General features: G+C 41.1%; 1 protein-coding gene across 1 annotated transcript in view; it reads right to left on the minus strand.

Annotated features, from left to right (window-relative positions):
- Nucleotides 1–20409, minus strand: part of TMTC2 (transmembrane O-mannosyltransferase targeting cadherins 2) — a 364646-nt gene that overhangs the window by 88848 nt on the left and 255389 nt on the right. The window contains exon 8 of the mRNA XM_077265461.1: nt 14804–14925. Within this exon, the coding sequence (XP_077121576.1) occupies nt 14804–14925 (122 nt within the window). The remainder of the gene's footprint in view (nt 1–14803; nt 14926–20409) is intronic.

Raw genomic sequence — 20409 nt, forward strand, 5'->3', positions numbered from 1 at the left:
ATATGAAGAGAAGAGCTAATTAAAAGAAAAAAAAATTCCCAAAAGTTTATTCTTTCACTTGTTCCCTTTCTGCACAGTCACTGCGAGGGTCTGCAAAGCTCTATTTCTAATACCATTTGAGAACAAGACTGTACCCAAGGCCACCTGGTGTGAAGATATGTATATTAGAAGAACAAGACTGCACCTGGCTTTGTCACTACTGTCAAGAGTCTTAAGGTACCGTCACACTAGGCGATATCGCCAGCAATCCGTGACGTTGCAGCGACCTGGATGGTGATATCGCTGTATTTGACACGCAGCAGCGATCTGGATCCCGCTGTGAAATTGCTGGTCGCTGCTAGAAGGTCTGCACATTATTTGGTCGCTAGGTCGCCGTGTATCGCCGTGTTTGACAGCAAAAGCGACGATACCAGCGATATTTTACACTGGTAACCAGGGTAAACATCGGGTTACTAAGCGCAGGGCCGCGCTTAGTAACCCGATGTTTACCCTGGTTACCAGCGTAAAAGTTAAAAAAACAAACAGTACATACTCACCAGCGCGTCCCCCAGTCTCTGCTTCCTGACACTGACTGAGCGCCGGCCCTAAACTGAAAGTGAAAGCAACAGCGGTGACGTCACCGCTCTGCTGTTAGGGCCGGAGCTCAGTCAGCGTCAGGATGCAGAGGCTGGGGGACGCGCAGGTGAGCATGTACTGTTTGTTTTTTTAACTTTTACGCTGGTAACCAGGGTAAACATCGGGTTACTAAGCGCGGCCCTGCGCTTAGCAACCCGATGTTTACCCTGGTTACCCGGGGACCTCGGCATCGCTGGTCGCTGGAGAGCGGTCTGTGTGACAGCTCTCCAGCGACCACACAGCGACGCTGCAGCGATCGGCATTGCTGTCGCTATCGCTGCAGCGTCGCTTAGTGTGACGGTACCTTTAGTCATGGCACAGAAATAGGAGACCTTCAATTAGAAGTCTTAAGGTACCGTCACACTAAGCGACGCTGCAGCGATAGCGACAGCAATGCCGATCGCTGCAGCGTCGCTGTGTGGTCGCTGGAGAGCTGTCACACAGACCGCTCTCCAGCGACCAGCGATGCCGAGGTCCCCGGGTAACCAGGGTAAACATCGGGTTGCTAAGCGCAGAGCCGCGCTTAGTAACCCGATGTTTACCCTGGTTACCAGCGTAAAAGTTAAAAAAACAAACAGTACATGCTCACCTGCGCGTCCCCCAGCCTCTGCATCCTGACGCTGACTGAGCTCCGGCCCTAACAGCAGAGCGGTGACGTCACCGCTGTTGCTTTCACTTTCAGTTTAGGGCCGGCGCTTTAGTGTCAGGAAGCAGAGGCTGGGGGACGCGCAGGTGAGTATGTACTGTTTGTTTTTTTTAACTTTTACGCTGGTAACCAGGGTAAACATCGGGTTACTAAGCGCGGCCCTGCGCTTAGTAACCCGATGTTTACCCTGGTTACCAGTGTAAAATATCGCTGGTATCGTCGCTTTTGCTGTCAAACACGGCGATACACGGCGACCTAGCGACCAAATAATGTGCAGACCTTCTAGCAGCGACCAGCAATTTCACAGCGGGATCCACATCGCTGCTGCGTGTCAAATACAGCGATATCGCCATCCAGGTCGCTGCAACGTCACGGATTGCTGGCGATATCGCCTAGTGTGACGGTACCTTTAAGCAAGATCTATGTTTCCTTTGTGGGAAGGAAATAAATGACTGAGCTGTTAGAACCCATAAGCTTTCACTGCATACTTGCACTCCTGCAGTAAGACAAATAGGTTATTCAGGGCTTCCTTTATAGTTGCTTCAAGATATTTCATTAGATACGTGAGATCTTACGGACTTCTTTCAATCCTTTGGTATTGGTCTGACAGCAAATATTAATACATTTTTATTGGAAAAGACATACCGTACTTCCCACAGGGCACCAAAAAGCTATTCATCTGATGGATAGCCAACAACTTTGCTTTTCTGTGTGTAACACAGAAAGTAAATGAAGGTACTGTCTTCGGTCTTGGCAAAGATACAATTTGCTGGCAAATACCTGGCATAAGTAATGCCACTCCTTCTCCCAGACATGCCACTGCTACACCACTCTTCTAGGCGGTATAACATTATTGTTAAAAGACCCATCTAACTGCATTTTATAAACAAATACTTAAACTGTAGCACAAGTCTTAGAGATGCACATGTACTTATACAGTAAATCAAAATCAAAATAGCCAATTTTAAAAATTTAATTAGCATTAGGGACTGGCCTTGGTATTTCTTCAGGACCAAGTCCACTCCCTAACGCCAATGATACCTCTTTTTTGCAAGTTTTTTTTTATGCAGCGTGCAGGCCAGGTCTTTCCAGTAGTGGCTGAGTAATGTGGGATGTCTGGCCTGTGTGTGTACATATGGTATAGGCAGCAACCTGATGTAATAGTAGAGGCATTGGTAATAGGCTGCTATACGGGTAGAGGTGCATCTCACATAATGGTGTGAATGACACCCTATGCAGACCTGTGTGCAATTAGAATACTAGGCAGCCACCCCACGGATGTTTGGTGGGTTAGTAAGTGACTGTTTTCAGTATTTTGCACCTGTGCTAGCCCCACCTTTATCATGGGGGAACCTGCAGCATTTTGTTTGTGCATTTGTGTATGGACATGGTATTGCAAGTATGGTGTCTTTTCCTCTCTTTCAGTGATATTTTCATTGATCTTTAGTGCTTTTCTCAGTGACTGTTTCCTTAGTTCAAAATGTAATTAAGAAATGGCAGTTAACAGAAACAGTGGAGGTCAAGATAAGGTCTGGAACACCAAGCAAAGAGAAATGCTAGAGAATTGCTCAGAGAATTGCTAGAGAGGCAAATCAAAACAACGGCTTGACTGCAAAAGACTTTCCGAGAGATTCATTAGACTCTGGAGTTGAGGTATATTGTTCTTCTGCTCAGAGACACCTGCACAAATATGACCTTCATGGAAGAGTCATTAGAAGAAAACATCTCCTGCGTCCTCACCATAAAATTCAGCATCAGAAGTATGCAGAAGAACATCTAAACAAGCCTGATGCATTTTGGAAACAAGTTCTGTGACCAATAAGGTTAAAATAGAACTCCTTGGCCACGATGATCAAAGGTATGTGTGCAAAAAAAGGGCACAAAATGTCAGGAAAAGAATATGTCACCAACCATTAAGCATGGGGGTGGCTCAATCATGCTTTGGGGTTGTGTTGCAGCCAATGGCATGGGGAACATTTCACGGGTAGAGGGAAGAAAGGATTCAAATAACTTTCAACAAATTATTGATGCAAACATAACACCATCTGTAAAAAAGCTGAAGTTCAAAAGAGGATGGGCTTCTACAACTGGAAAATGATCATAAACACACGTCAAAATCCACTATGGACTACCTCAAAAGGTGCAAGCTGAAGGTTTTACAATGGCCCTCACTGTCCCCTGATCTGAGTAACATTGAAAATTTGTGGCCAGACTTCAAAATAGTAGTGCATGCAAGACGACCCAGGAATCTCACAGAACTGGAAGAATTTTAAAAGGAAAAATGGATGAAATGCATGAAACAGGAATTGAAAGACTCTTGGCTGGCTACAAAAAGTATTTATAAGCGGTGATACTTTCAAAAGGGGGTACTAACCATGCAAGGTGCCCAAACTTTTGCATTGGCCCATTTTCCATTTTGTAATTTTTACAATATAAAAGAATATAAATAAATTTTGCCTAAAATTCAAAGAAGTCATCTTTAAGATTAGCCTCTTTAGACATGAATTCATCTTCAAGTTGCTCAACTGTTCATAATAAAAGTAATTTTGACTAAGGGTACTTACTATTATTTGCAAAGCACCTCCCAATCTGTAACAGTGTTGTTTTAGTTACAAGAATAAGATCTTGCAATAACACAGGAGATGTCATGCTTCAACAGTAAAGGGGTCGTGGAGGGTTGGGGGGACTTGCATACTGACATCCCAAGACTAAACAGTTCAGTCCTGACTTTTGATAGTGAACAAGGATTCTTTACACTGGTTTTGGGGACTTTTCTTTACATTTCATCTAATAAGTCATATTTGGTAAAATCATCAGTTTTTGGCTGCCCACTGTTTTCTTAGATAAAAAGAGCAGCCACAGACAGATAATAGGTTCTATAAGTTACAATCAATTATAATGAGATAAAGTCCCAAAACTCCAGCTGGGCATTGACCTATAGCCACTTCTGTACTGTAATATTTCAGCTTTTTTAAGAAGTACCAGACTGCAGAGAAGACCTCCTGCTTGGTGTATAAAGTAGCAGAGGTCGCCTATTCAAGTGAACTAACTCTTCCCAAAACTAAAGTACAGTCTATAATTCTCAACTTTAGACATGCAATAAATGCCAGCAGTAGAAGATTTAAAACAAGAAAAAAAAAAACATTTATTTTTCCCACATTTGAAAAATGTATGCATTTAATAAGCAATATGAATAGCATGGATACGAAACAGCAAGTCTCAAGGGCAGTAATGCTGGCAGGAGCAAGGTTTGAGGCTAAGTGTAAAAGTCACACCAGACTACTTGGATCGAATAAGACTATATTTTTCTTTCTTTTTCTGCTTTGTTGTTTCAGTTTCTTTTCATGCCATCTGGAGTTGGGGTGGGGACTAAGGAATGGATGAATAGAGGTAAAACGATATATTTTAATCCTATGTGATAAGCAATTTTTTTTTTATTGTTTTGTATTATTGTATTGTTTGTTTCTGTAAGTATTTCAATAAAAAAAGCAACATGAAAGGATTTTCTCTTTGTAATTAGTGTTAAATGTATTTGTTAAATTTATGCAACATTGGAATACAGTGCTAGTGGGCATGCAGGTCATAGGAAGCGGAATAAAATGATACCTTGATATTTGCGATCAAATTTTTAATAAAACAAAAATCCACTTTTTTAAATATGTGAATGAGCTGTTAAGATCTATGGGGCGGACACTGATCTACATAAGAATCTGCTTCTAGAATTTACTTTAAATGAAAGGGGGCATTACCAGTGTGAGAAATTTAGTATCTGACAGTCTGCTCTCCTGATCTAAATATCTCACACTGGTAATGCCCCCTTTCATTTATAAGCAGCTCTGGAGGAAGATTATTGTGCAAATATGCTCATAGATCTTGTCAACACATTTACATATTAAGAAAAATGTGGATTTCTCTGGAATAAGATATCAGATTTCAAGGTATCATTTTATTCAGCTTCCTATGACCTATATGAAAATATAGATGGCTCAGGAGGGTTTATGCAACTGGCAGATTCCATTTAAATGATTTCAATTATTTCTGTTTGATTGGCTTCCAAGTTTTTCTGTGCAGTTCTGCAGAAAAAGATCGATAGAGCTGGAAAATGAGTGGCATAATGGTTATTGTGACTTTATCAAATGGGTCTTGATAGATTTATTTAATACTAGCTGAACAGCCCGGCGTTGCCTGGGCATAGTAACTACCTGTGGTTAGTTATATATCACCTCATTTCTCTCGTTTTCCCCCTCACATCTCTCATTTTCCCCTCACTCCTTTCAGTTTCCCCCTCACTCCTTTCAGTTTCCCCCTCACTCCTTTCAGTTTCCCCCTCACTCCTTTCAGTTTCCCCCTCACTCCTTTCAGTTTCCCCCTCACTCCTCTCAGTTTCCCCCTCACACCTCTCATTTTCCCCCTAACACCTGCCATTTTGACCTCACACCTGTCATTTCCCAATCACGCCACTATGTTCCCCTCACTCTCATTTTGCACTCACACCTATTCATTTTCACCTCACACCTCTCATTTTTCCCCAGTATATACCTGTATGTCATCTCCCCTGTATATAGTATATAGCTGTATGTAATTTCCTGTATATAGTATATACCTGTATTTCATCTCCCCTGTATATAGTATATAGCTGTATGTAATTTCCTGTATATAGTATATACCTGTATGTCATCTCCCCTGTATATAGTATATAGCTGTATGTCATCTCCTCCTGTATATAGTATATACCTGTATGTCATCTGCACCCATATATAGTATATACCTGTATTTCATATCCTCTTGAATATAGTATACCTGTATGTCATCTCCTCCTGTATATAGTATATACCTATATGTCATCTCTCCTGTATATAGTATATACCTGTATGTCATCTCCTCCTGTATATAGTATATACCTGTATGTCATCTCCTCCTGTATATGGTATATACCTGTATGTAATCTCCTCCTGTATATAGTATATACATGTGTGTCATCTCCTCCTGTATATAGTATATACCTGTATGTCATCTCCTCCTGTATATAGCATATACCTGTATGTCATCTCCTCCTGTATATAGCAAATACCTGTATGTCATCTCCCCTGTATATAGTATATACCTGTATGTCATCTCCCTGTATATAGTATATACCTGTATGTCATTTCCTCCTGTATATAGTATATAGCTGTATGTCATCTCCTCCTGTATATAGTATATAGCTGTATGTCATCTCCTTTGGTATATAGTATATACCTGTATGTCATCTCCTCCTGCATACAATATATACCTGTATGTGATCTCTCCTGTATATAGTATATACCTGTATGTCATCTCCCCTGTATATAGTACGGTACATACTTGTGTGTCATCTCCCCCTGTATATAGTTGTGTCATCTCCTCCTGTATATAGTATATACCAGTGTCATCTGCCCTGAATATAGTATATACCTGTATTTCATCTCTTCTTGTATAATGTATACCTGTATGTCATCTTCTCTGTATATAGTATATACCTGTATGTCATCTCCTCCTGTATATAGTATATACCTGTATGTCATCTCTCCTGTATATAGTATATACTCCTGTATGACATCTCCTCCTGTATATAGTATATACCTGTGAGTCATCTCCTACTGTATTAGACCTCGTTCACACATTATTTGGTCAGTATTTTTACCTCAGTATTTGTGTGAAGGAACAAATTATGAAAGGTTCTCCATTTTGTGCTAGATTCTCCATTTTGTGTTTTTGACTCCATTTTCTTGTTGCTTTAAGATAAATTCTGTTATTTAATTAGGTAAAAGGTTTCAGCTGCCATGAAGTAACTTTATCTTGTTGTTCACAAGCCTGGTATGCAACTAGGCTATGGTTCATAATTGGTATAAAGACCTTGAGTCTTTGGACTCGAGCCAGGGAAGAGATTCGGGGGTGTATCACTATACAAGGCTGAGGCATCTGTTAGAAAAACACATACTATGCCAAAAAGACATGACCATATCTGTAGTTTCTATTTTTCCTGTATCCTCATGGGTTACGTTTTTCCTGCATTCTTATAGGTTAAGAACTGTGAGCGTGTTCTTATGCTGATTGGTTGAAGTATAATTTCTATGACTATGAAAACTCATACTCATTAAACGGGGGCTAGAGAGATCAGCTTGATCCCCCCCAAAGAGAGACACATGTCTCCGTCTGGTCATTTTCAGTTGCCGGCAACACCTTGTATATTAATTTGGAAATCACTGGGTTAACCGTGAAGGATCACTTTAGATCCTCCCTCAACAGTTGGCGCCCGGGAACGTGGGGCTCCAAGCAGGAACGCCTCTGCCCCCTGGAGGACAACAAGACAAAGGATCCTCGGACCGGACACAGGCACTGGAAAATTGGGACTGATCATCCCCCACAACAACCACGGTAAGTTGGCAGTTATACTGTCCAGACTGACCGTTTGGTGTGGTTTTCCTGTGTTTGTTGCTGCAAAGAGGATCTGAGGTTTGTCCCCGGAGGTGGGATGATTTTTGGGTGGAATCATATAGAGGTGTAGTTCCGTTGGGAGCCCAGTGCTCGAACCGTACCTCATAAGGGACGGACACCCCGGACTGACCAGTGATGTAATTCTCTTTATAGTCAAAATATCCTGAATTCCTGATCACTGTTAGAATCAGGCGCGGTGAGGTGATCGAAGATTGGGTAGGATGCGTAACTCAGGAATCATATATTTATATATGTCCAGGGGTGTCCGGAGGGAAAGTCTAAGACGCCCTCCTCCTTTCACTGAGTACCGCGATTTTGGGTTGTCCCAGCGGGGGACAGGTAAAAACCCTAGTGGAATAGACTATACGGCCGCTCTAGTATCTATGCACGACTAAGTAAGGGTATTTAGCTTTAAAGGAGAATCATGTTTCCATTATGGAAGAAAAAGAAGAATTTGAATTCGTGTGATGGAACTGATACTATTAGTCTCATGATTCAAAGACGGGGAAAGAAATCTGTCAGGAATGCAGGAAAAATATTCTCAATCATGGGTTTTCCTAAGGGCGGGAGGCTACAGCCTACGTTATGGGACGAAGGTATCAGAAAGAACAAGGGAAGGTTGATTGATAATGGTTTGTTTAAAGATGCTGTGGAATTCCGTGGTCTGGCACATGAATTATGTGACGAAGGGTATGTGGAAGTAGAAGAGGAAGTGAGTTATGATTGTCTCTGTTATTGCTACGTGGAAAAAGGAAAGCTGTCTACTCCTATGATAAAGTCTGGATGTTTTGTGGTGCAGGAAGGTATTGAGAAAGCGATTGAGAATAATGTGTCAGAAAGACAAACAATTAAAAATGATGATCTAGAACAGGGGGGCTCCCTGTTAGATGATATGGTCCCTCCCAAGGAAATCAAGCCTCTCCTCTTGACTGTAAGCTCCGTGCCCCTCAATCCCAAAGCACCAATATATACTGGGTTGCCAAAACTTAGTGCGACTCCACGCTATGATCCTGCTGGGTGGATTTGTGATGTATGCGGTGTTACTAATTCTCAGTGTAGAGAGATCTGTTACAATTGTGACGCGAGGAGATCCGGGGTTGTAGCCCCCACCTTTCTCTTGCTAAACGCTGACGGCACCTATTATCGGCCACCGCCAGCACCAGCTCCTGTTATGCCTAGTTTTGCTAGTGGTTATGAGTATCCGCCCCCACCTACCTTAGTCACTCGGTCAGATACAGGATATACAGAGGAGATAGAGGATTTCCAGGAAATGTATTCTAATGTTATTCCTGGACCCCACCATCATGATGTGCTCTTTAGGATAGGGACAGGGGATCTCACAAAACAACATGTTGGGGCCATAGTAAATGCCGCAGATAACCAGCTCCGACATGCTGGAGGACTGGCTGCAGTGATTTCACAGAAAGGTGGACCCATGATACAGGAAGAATCTAATTCATATATACAAACTTATGGCCAGGTAGAAACAGGACAGTTTCCGTGTCAATATGTAATACATGCAGTGGGGCCACGGTATAATCCTACCAACATTCCCAGGTCCCAAGAGTTGCTTACTGAGGCTGTCCAGAACGCAATCCTGTATGCCTCCTCCGTTCCTCCCGGTACGATGCCTCAACGTACAATGGCCATACCATTAATCTCTGCCGGTATCTCTAACTGTAACAGAGCCTCCTGCCCCGCTTCCGCAGCAGATGCCTCTTGTACCGCCACCTCCTCCCGCCCCCGAGTCAGTAATATCAGAGTTTGAAGAAGATGATGCATTAAAAGTAGTAAAAAAAAGGTTTTAAGAACTTACCCCGCTCTGCATCAGCAGAGGAACAGGGAAATTAACAGGGAAATTAAGGGTTAAACCAGCCACAGCAATTCCCCGCTCCAAATACAGCCCCCCTTTCACAGCTGCAAGGACGCTCATTATCAGCGGTTCATGTAACAGGCTCCTGCCCTCCCCACCTTACACAAATCTAGTCTCATACTAAAATATCCCTTTTAACCCTGTCTGGGAATCTCCCTCCCCAGCCCCATGTCAATTCTCAGATCAAGAGTTTGTTTTAATCAGTGTAGATGGCAGACCTAATAAATATACTCTTATAAAACCTATCCCTGTGGGACCTTTCCCTGAAGTTACTGCTCAGTTTCTAATCTCTCCTACATGTCCTGTAAATTTACTGGGGGCAGATTTATTATTACAGTTCTGCTCCAGAATATAATTCCAAGATGATGGTCAGATGGTCCTTACGTTATATAACCCCTATGCAGATGAACACAATGAGATCTGTATCCTACATGCCCTTCCCACAGTTATGATGGTCCTGATAGACCCAGATTCTCCCCCAATAATGCCTGTAGAACCAGTAAAAGTGTTTCTCAAACCTGGTGCCCCTTTTTCTAAAGTCCATCAATACCCTTTGAAACATGATCAGGAGCAGTGCCTCAAGGGGCAAATACAAATGTTACTCGATAATGGTGCCCTAGTACCCTGTGTTTCCCCATGTTACACACCCTTGTTTCCCGTTAAGAAAAAGACCCCACCCGGCCAACCCCCGTGTACCGGCTGGTACAAGATCTACGGGCAGTTAATGCAGTTACTGTTCTGGAATCTCCGGTGCCTAATCCACATACTCTTTTGTCCCAGATATCTCAGGATGCTGCTTGGTTCATAGTTATCGATCTTGCCAATGCCTTCTTCAGTATTCCATTACACCCAGATTGCCAGTTCTGTTTGCATTCACTTCTCAGGGATGACAATTGACGTGGACAGTTATGCCACAGGGGGCCCAAAAAGAAGTCCCAATCAGTTTGCAAAAAATATGGGCGAGTGTCTTTTACCCTGGCAATTAGAACACCCCTATGTCACGCTGCTTCAGTATGTGGATAATCTTTTGTTGTGTGCACAGACAGAGCAGGAAGCCATTGTTGCCACTGTTAGTCTTCTCAAGTATCTGGCAGATCTGAACTGTCGGGTTTCGGCCTCGAAACTTCGGTTCTGCCTTGGTCAAGTGATATTTTTGGGTCACTGTCTCCTTCAGGGTGCCAGACACCTCACAAAAGAAAGAAAAATAGCCGTCAGCTCCCTTCCTTTACCAAAAGATGAGACTGAACTCCAGCTTTTCTTGGACTATGTACTTATTGTCGTCAGTGGATACCGGACGCATCCCGCATAATGCAATCTCTCTATAATGCCCTGAAAGACGGTTCAAGATATGCTGATGATTTTGGCAGATTCCACACCGGATACGCTGTTACTACGGAAGATACTGTAGTGCACGGAGCTGCACTCCCTCCCTCACTGTCAGCACAAGAAGTAGAACTTCAGGCTCTGCCTACTGCATGTGTTCTGGCCAAAGACAGGTGGGCTAATATATACACGGACTCACAGTATGCATTTGGTATTGCTCATGATTTCGGAGCCCTGTGGGCCAATCGAGGGTTTATTACCACCGCAGGGACTCCAGTGAAGAATGCTGAAGCTGTTAAAACCCTCATGGACTCAATAAAATTACCTACAAAGGTGGCCATTATCAAAGTTAAGGCGCACGGTCCTAGGAACAGTCCACACACTGTTGGTAACGTCTTTGTGGATATGCAAGCAAAAGCTGCTGCTCTCCTACCCGTTGAACTGACCATACCAACTCTGGTGACCACACGCTCTCAGCGTAAACAGTTACAAGAAACACTGACTCTACAGGAAGCTGATGATCCACGCCAGACTGAGGTTTTCTGTCGGACTCCGCGAGACCGCTTAATGACGCTGCAGAGAATGTCCCCAAAGGAAGAAGTGAAGCAGTGGAAGGCTGATGGAGCATGTATGGACAATGGTCTCTGGAAAAAGCACCAATTTCTGTGTCTCCCTAAGCGGATGTATCCTGCTATTGCCACGTGGGCACATGGGCCCACACATCGAGGAAAAAAACAGGCCCTAGCCCTGGTACAAAAATTCTACTGGGCTCCAGGTATTTCTCCAGTCCTGACAGCACTCAACCGTGCATGTAATATCTGTCAGACCTGCAATCCCGGTCAACTTCAACCTGTACCACTGAAGCACCTTGCTAAGCCTGACTATCCTTTCCAAAGGCTCCAAGTGGACCATATCACGTTGCCTAAGTCTGGAAGGTATGAATATTGTCTGGTGGTTGTCGACATGTTCTCCAGTTGGCCGGAAGCATTCCCGGTTACCAACATGACTGCAAAGACTACAGCGAAGAAACTGGTGATGGAAGTTATATGCAGATATGGTGTTCCAGAAGTCGTTGAAAGTGACCAAGTCCTATGTGTATCAGGAGGTTTTGACAATGTTTGGATCCACTGTAGCCCTCCATACTATCCACAATCCAGTGGGAAAGTTGAGAGGCTGAATGGCACACTGAAGGGACAATTGACCAAAATGATGCAGGAGACTACGGCATCACGGCCAGAGCTCCTACCCATTGTACTGTACCACATTTGTACTACCCCTAAGGCAAAACATGGCCTGTCCCCATATGAGATATTGTTTGGTGCTAGGCCCACAGTTGCAAATTTCCAGTCTCAGTAGTTGTCAGAAGAAACTGACCGTGCTGTTCAATATGTTATTCAGTTTAGTAAAAATCTTGCTAACATCTATGTTTTAGTTTTTTCCTTCCCTTCCAGATTCAGCAGAAACCGACATTTGTCACAACTTAAAGTTTGGTGGTTTCGTGGTCGTGAAAAGCCATGTCAGAAAACACGGACTAGAACCCTTGTATGACGGTCCCTACCAAGTTCTCAGTATCGCTCCTATGTCAGTAAAGCTGGAAGGAAGGCCGACGTGGATCTATGCATGGGACAGCCTAAATTCCCCAATATCCTTGAATAATAAGTTTGTACAATATCATGAAAGATTAGTAGTACAGATGTGTATAGCCACTAAAATTGTCAGTTCTATTTTCATTTACCCTATGATTACACAAATGTGGGATAAATTGCTTAGGGCCACAGACTATCTAGATGATCAAATTTGGGATATATTGGATATACTTAATACTACTGTTGTTGTCCAAAACCAACTTATCATAGTTACTAATTAATACACTGTAGTACTGGATTACTTAACAGCAGCACAGGGTGGTACGTGTCAGGTTATTGGACCCGCTTGCTGTCATTATATGGATCCCAATAGCACTATGAAGTTTAAGTTAAAGTTAGAGGATATTCAAAACTCAGAGATTAATATGATAAAGACAATGACCGTAATAAGGACAGTTGGTGGGCAGACACCTTCTCCTTTCTTAATCCAGCAAATTGGTTTAAGGGATTTGGGGGCTAGATAGCTGGAATCTTTCAAAGTTTGTTATATATTGTTGCCTTTATCCTTGTTATATATGTAATACTAAAACTTGTTCTTTGGTGTATTTCGTGTATTTCTGTATGTATTAGGAAATTCTGCACTAGGACAACTAGTGATGAAACCAAAAGCGTTGCCACTCCTGCTCTTCTCTACACCGATTTCACAAAGATACCTAATGAAGATGTTGAAGCCAAGCGCATGGCTATCTTCAAAAGATCCCCACTACTGTTATCAATAATTGTTATTCGTAAATTCTAGTATACAGGGGGGACGGGTACGCCGCAACAGCCATGGCTGGTAACATGGCACCAGTCATGTGAAGACCAGTACCCCTCGAGCTTAGAGCTTGGGATAGTACCTCTGATGCTGGACATTAACAAAATTTATCTAGGGGGGGAATGTGAAGGAACAAATTATGAAAGGTTGTCCATTTTGTGCTAGATTCTCCATTTTGTGTTTTTGACTCCATTTTCTTGTTGCTTTAAGATAAATTCTGTTATTTAATTAGGTAAAAGGTTACAGCTGCCATGAAGTAACTTTATCTTGTTGTTCACAAGCCTGGTATGCAACTAGGCTATGGTTCATAATTGGTATAAAGACCTTGAGTCTTCGGACTCGAGCCAGGGAAGAGATTCGGGGCTGTATCACTATACAAGGCTGAGGCATCTGTTAGAAAAACACATACTATGCCAAAAATACATGACCATATCTGTAGTTTCTATTTTTCCTGTATCCTCATGGGTTACGTTTTTCCTGCATTCTTATAGGTTAAGAACTGTGAGCGTGTTCTTATGCTGATTGGTTGAAGTATAATTTCTATGACTATGAAAACTCATACTCATTAAACGGGGGCTAGAGAGATCAGCTTGATCCCCCCCAAACAGAGACACACGTCTCCGTCTGGTCATTTTCAGTTGCCGGCAACACCTTGTATATTAATTTGGAAATCACTGGGTTAACCGTGAAGGATCACTTTAGATCCTCCCTCAACATTTGTAAGCTAAAACTTGGGAGTAAAACATTCAGAGGAAAAGTTTATTAGAAATATGTAGAATGTAAGTCCAAAAGACATGGCCCTCTCCCCTCTGTACCAGGCTGTCATTGTAAATTTGTTTACTGTAAATGATATCTAGAACTCTGTATGTAACCGCTTTCTCATGTACATCAGCATAGAATTATTGGTGCTATATAAATAAATAATAACAATAATAATAATAGTCACCACTTCTGTATTTTTCTCCCACTCGTGATTTTGGCTTATAAATCCTGAGGTAAAATACTGACCAAATACTGAAAGTGTGAATGTGGCCTTATACACAGCCTCCACCTGCAGCGCCTCACTCTTCTCTATACACAGCCTCATACTGCAGCAGCACCTCACTCCTTTCATTGTCCCCCTGACATCTCTATCCATGAGGCTCCTCCCTTTCCCTTGACGTCATTCCTCGCAGGAGCAACTGCATTCTAGACACGACAGAGCTAGATGTGGCCTGTGCCTGCTATGCGGAGTCGGCGTGGCTCGATACATACACACATACATACACTCAACTTTATATATATAGATTTGCACAAAGTTTGATCAACTAAAGCAGAAAAATTTATAAGCCGGCCAGCCAACTTAGGAACACTCAAACCACAGAAGCCTTCATTTTCTAAAATAAAGTACAAAGAAAATTCATTGCAATTTTGCAAATTTTTTCTGTGAAGTTTTTCTAAAGAACTTGCGCTATAAAAAGAGTTACAAGTAAATTGTCTTCTCTCACCGTAAGGGTCAGAAGCTTGCCATAAGTAAGATGTGCTGGGATGTGGTCGGGCTTTGATCTTAGAGACTCTGTGTACCATTGCTCGGCTTCAGACACCTTGTTTAACCTCATGTAGGCTTCCCCTGTAAAAAAAAAAAATAAAAAAAAAATCAGATACGGGTTCAATGTTACTCGTATCAGTAACTTTATGCTAAAACATTTTGTATCAAGCAAAAAGCTTGATAGGAGCAGCAGACACAAAGTTATCCATCTGTTTAGTAAAGATACGGAGGGGAAAACATTGAGTCACGGTGGAAAGGGTGGAAGGAAGTTCTTAAGTTCATTCTCTTTACAGTTAATCTGAAAGGGGATACACCGCATTTCATAGTGTCTGAACTTTCTGAATTGAGCCAACCTCATTTGGGAGATTTACAATGCAAAGCAGTTTCTTTCTAGAAGTTCATGTGTCTCGTAGGAATAGAAACAAAAGGCAAAGATAATATGAAGAATTTACAAGAGAATGTTTAAGAAAGCCTTCCTTTTTGAAATGATAAGTAGCACAAGTTTAAGCTACAGATAAATCATCTCTAATAAGAATGCAATCATACACCCGTATAGTTTAGGATACAATATGTGACCTTAAAGACTATGTCAACATTTGGGACAGAATTTATTATTGCTTCAGAAATACATATAAAATACCTGAAGCTAAATTTTAAGTAAAGGTATAGTACTATTTTTTTTGTCTGCAGTTCTTATGTATGACTGCTTGTCATTATAGTTATAAATTATAAAAATACCCTAAAAATTGTCTATATTTGCCCCCTTTTCACATGTAAAGTGTCATGGAATAAATGGCGCTATAAAAATGAATAATAATAATAATAAAATAGCTAGATCCTACTGTCAGAATCTTGAAAAATGTCCTCAACATATTTCTAATCTGTCTGTCCTCTCCAGGATACCCAGCTGTTTTTGACAGTTGAGCATTCCACCCGATCCTTTTAATTGCAGAAAGAGGTTTATTTAAACCCATTGCTGACCATTGACAGGTCAAGTTTTGATACTTTTAATCACCAGCAAGGCAGATTGCATTACAAAAAGAGTACAAAAAGTACACTTAAAACAGGAAAAACTGATTTATTTGTTTATAGGTAAAAGACTACAGGTCAGGCACACTTTAAAAACAACCACAAGCTTTATGGTCAATTGTTCTACTTCCTCCGAGAGAGCAATTTTAGAACTACAATGAAATTATTTAGGTTTTTCTTTCAGATCACATTCTCCAGAGGATTTTGTATTGGCAAAAATGTTTTGTTAATTTGCTGTGATTGATGGGAACAGGAATTATTTTCCTCTGGAACGTTCACATGCTTTTGAGATTTAGAGATAGATTTACAAACGAGAAGTTGGCTCAAACACGAAAATTCCCCCCAAAATTAGAATTGCAGAAAAATCACATATGATTGTATTGGAAGCAATCTAGACATAAAAAGTGAATGAGGCAGCACAGCGGAAATATCCGGATGTACCGTAGTTTTCTATATTCGCTATTTGCTTCAAACACTTATTCCAACATATACATGTAAGAGCCAACCAAAATGATTATGTTTAGCAATAAGTGTTATGTGCCATTAGACAAACTTTATAAAGGAGTTGTCACATTGCAAAAAATGGCCAGATCATGGGTACTCTTGAGAAAACTGAGCCAACAGGACACAAGTTGGCAGGGCACCTTTCTAGCACTACAGCCATCTTCTTCCAGAGACTGATAAGTGGTCACAGCTGTTGGACCTCTGCCGACTAAACATTACTAGCATCAGTGTTGGTCCTGAGACAATCCCTATGAACCAATCACAATATGACTTGCTATTTTTTTCAATCATTGCTTTAAATTGTGTCTGACACAGAAAATCCCATTTGAGGTATAATAAATTGGCTTGTATATCTGAATGGAAAAAAAATGAAGGTATGAACACATCATAATTAGCCATCCAAATCCGTAAAAGATTTGAAGAGACTGTTCTAGATAAACACATTGTGAATCACACTTATCACATTGAGAGGAAGGAGGCAAGTCCCTTAACATCAACATGTAACCGCTGACAACAAATGTCATTATCAAAGTCCTCAAAATGTTATCAGCATGGCACAGGACACAAGCACATCGTCCAACTCTTCTCAAAGGTTCAAGAAATGATTATTTCCAAGCATACCTTTCCTTCCGGATTTTATCAGAAAAGATATGGGAGAAAAGTCTTTGTCTTGAGTCTTGTTTACTACTTCACAACTCAAAAAATGACAAGTTATAAAGTAAAATGCAGAGAAAAATGGAATAGCATAGGGAACATTTCTCCAGCTAAGACAGCTCCGCTCATGCTGGGATAAACATACCGTAATCAGGTGAAGACTGAAACCAGTCTGTAAAGCTATATTTGCCGCTAGGGCAATTTGTCAACTTTACTTCCAGTTGGAATTTATGACTGCATTGTTCCAGCTCTGGAAAGACTGCAAATATCATCTCTGCACGGAATGCTAGTATTCTATCTACCAGAGTTTGTGTAATCCTTTAACTGCCTGGTCATACCTGATTTATAGGGACCTTGCATTAAGATGTGCTGTGGAAAACTTTGAGTGGGAAGCCAAGGAACTTGGAAGGAACCTTCTTCTCAATTGTTCATCAGCCACAATTATTTTGGCTGCTTGTGACCATATGCTTAGCTAAAATAATTAGAATACCAAAACTAAATTCCCACTAGGAACAACACAAGGCCAAAATTCTCTTAGCTTAGCTAGACACCAAAGGACACTAGATATATGGAATGCAGTGTAACCTTTGACGTAATGTCAGGCTGGAGTCACTCTAATTAGTTTTATTGAGAAGTTAATGTGCCTGCAGGGCATCTCCTTTAAGCCATGCTACACATGGCCATCCACATCGTGATGAGTTAATTAGGGACTGCCAGAATTATTTATTAGTACGGTGGTGGATTTTACATACGACACAAAATTACGATCAATTAAGAGAAAAATTCAACATTAATGAATTGAAACACCCCATGCTTTGTGTCGTGCTCTGTTTCCACACAACATAAGTTTTTACAATCACTGATAACCTATTATACGCTTCAATGCACAGAATTTCTCCATAAACTGCATCTAGTTATACTTAATATCTGTTAAAAGTTAACTCTAAAATTGTATTTCTAACCCATCCAAAATGGTGATTTATAGTAGATTAATATATTGCAGGTTTATTATAACATTAGAAGACATGTGGCTGTTTGTACGGAGTCAGATAAGCTGAAACAAAAAATCAGAACGTATCCGCCAAAGAAAAAGCAGATTGTAATCTCTGCATTTGCCTTCTCATTATAACCCGCGTAGTTCCTGTCACACACTCTGCAGGCCTCCATCTACAAGTCAGTTGGAGTTCTGTATCCAGTGTAATATCAAATTTACTGCTCAGAAATCAAAAAAGCAGAAGTTAGAGAAGTTCACAAACATGTTGTAAAAAAGTAACTGGCCAAATTATTCCTCTATGTATCCAGGATAAGGATAGATACAAGGCATGGGTAAGGCCTCATTTGGACATCCTTGAGTCAGGAATGTGTTTGGTGCTTAACCCCTTAACCCCCGGAGCTTTTTTCGATTTTCACTCCTCTTCTTTCCAGAGCCATAACTTTTTTAATTTTCTGTCAATATGGCCATGTGAGGGCTTATTTTTTGCGGGACGAGTTGTACTTTTGAACGATACCATTGGTTTTACCATGTCGTATAACAGAAAACAGGAAAAAAATTCCAAGTGCTGTGAAATTGCAAAAAAAAAGTGCAATCCCACACTTGTTTTTTGTTTGGCTTTTTTGCTAGGTTCACTAAATGCGCAATTTTCCGATCCGCGTAACGTCTCAATTTTTCGTGTGATCTGGGGTCAGGTGAGGGCTTATGTTTTGTGTGCCGAGCTGACGTTTTTAATTATACCACGTTTGTGCAGGTACGATCTCTTGATCGCCCGTTATTGCATTTTAATCAAGGCGACCAAAAAAAATAATTTTGGCGGTTTTATTTTTTTTCTCGCTACGCCGTTTAGCGATCAGGTTAATCCTTTTCTTAATTGATAGATTGGGCGATTCTGAACACGGCGATACCAAATGTATGTATGCTTGATTTTTTTTTATTATTTTATTTTGATTGGGGCGAAAGGGGGTCATTTGAACTTTTACATTTTTTTATATTTTTAAACACTTTTTTAAAAATGTTGGCATGCTTCAATAGCCTCCAAGGGAGGCTAGAAGCATGCACTACTCGATCGCCTCTGCTACATAGAGGTGCTGCACAGATCACCTCTATGCAACAGATCACTTCTATGCAGAATTACAGCATTGCTATGAGCACCGACCACAGGGTGGCGCTCATAGCAATCTTCCATCAACAACCATAGAGGTCTCGAGGAGACCTCTGGTTGTGATGTCAACGCACCGATGACCCCCGATCATGTGACATGCGCGGCAGGCAGCGCTTGCTAAATGCCGCTGTCAGAGTTTGACAGCGGCATTTAACTAGTTAATGAGTGGGCGAATCGCGATTCCGCTCGCACCCATTGCGGGCACATGTCAGCTGTTGAAAACAGCTGACATGTCGCGGATTTGAGGTGGGCTCACCGCCGGAGCCCACCTCAAAGCCGGGGGATACTGCCAGCTGACATACTATTCCATCAGCTGTCAGAGAGGGGCTATGGATAGAACACATACTCATTATAATCTATGGAACTGTTCAGTCTGTGTTTTTTGGAGGAGACATCTCCATTTCTGCATCAAAAGTAAAAGTTACCCATATATGTCCATGGGTCCCTCAAAATAACGGATGGAACACATAAGGCATCCATATGCAATCTGTGTGCAGTCTATGAATAACAAAGCAATGCGTTGAAAAATTGTACTAAATCAGTGAAAAATTGTACTAGAAGAGCAAAAAATTCTGTGGAATGAGATTGATGGTACATTTTCTTCAGTTTACATTAAAAATTCATTTCTAGAGTTTGTAATATATATATCCCATTAGTGACAGAGCCAATTTTTACAATTCTGACCACTGTCACTTTATGTGGTTATAACTCTGGAACGCTTCAACGGATCCCAGATTCTGAAAATGTAGTTTTTGTGACATACTGTACTTCATGTTAGCGGTAAAATTTCTTAGATATGACTTGCGTTTATTTATGAAAAAAACGGAAATATGGCGAAAAGTTTGAAAATGTTGCAATTTTCAAACTTTGAAATTTTATGCCCTTAAATCAGAAAGTGGTGCCACACAAATTAATAAATGACATTTCCCACATGTCTACTTTACATCAGCACAATTTTGGAAACAACATTTTTTTTGTTAGGACGTTATAAGGGTTAAAAGTTGACCAGCGATATCTCATTTTTCCAACAAAATTTACAAAACCATTTATTTTAGGGACCACCTCACATTTGAAGTGACTTTGGGGGGTCAATATGACAGAAAACTCAAGGTGCGCAAAACCACATTCAAGAAGTTTATTAACCATTCACGAGAACTAAAGCAATGTGGAAGGAAAAAATGAATATTTAACTTTTCACAAAAAATTTACTTTAGAACTAATT

Source organism: Ranitomeya variabilis, chromosome 5 (genome assembly GCF_051348905.1).
Source record: "Ranitomeya variabilis isolate aRanVar5 chromosome 5, aRanVar5.hap1, whole genome shotgun sequence".
NCBI classification, from domain to species: Eukaryota; Metazoa; Chordata; class Amphibia; order Anura; family Dendrobatidae; genus Ranitomeya; species Ranitomeya variabilis.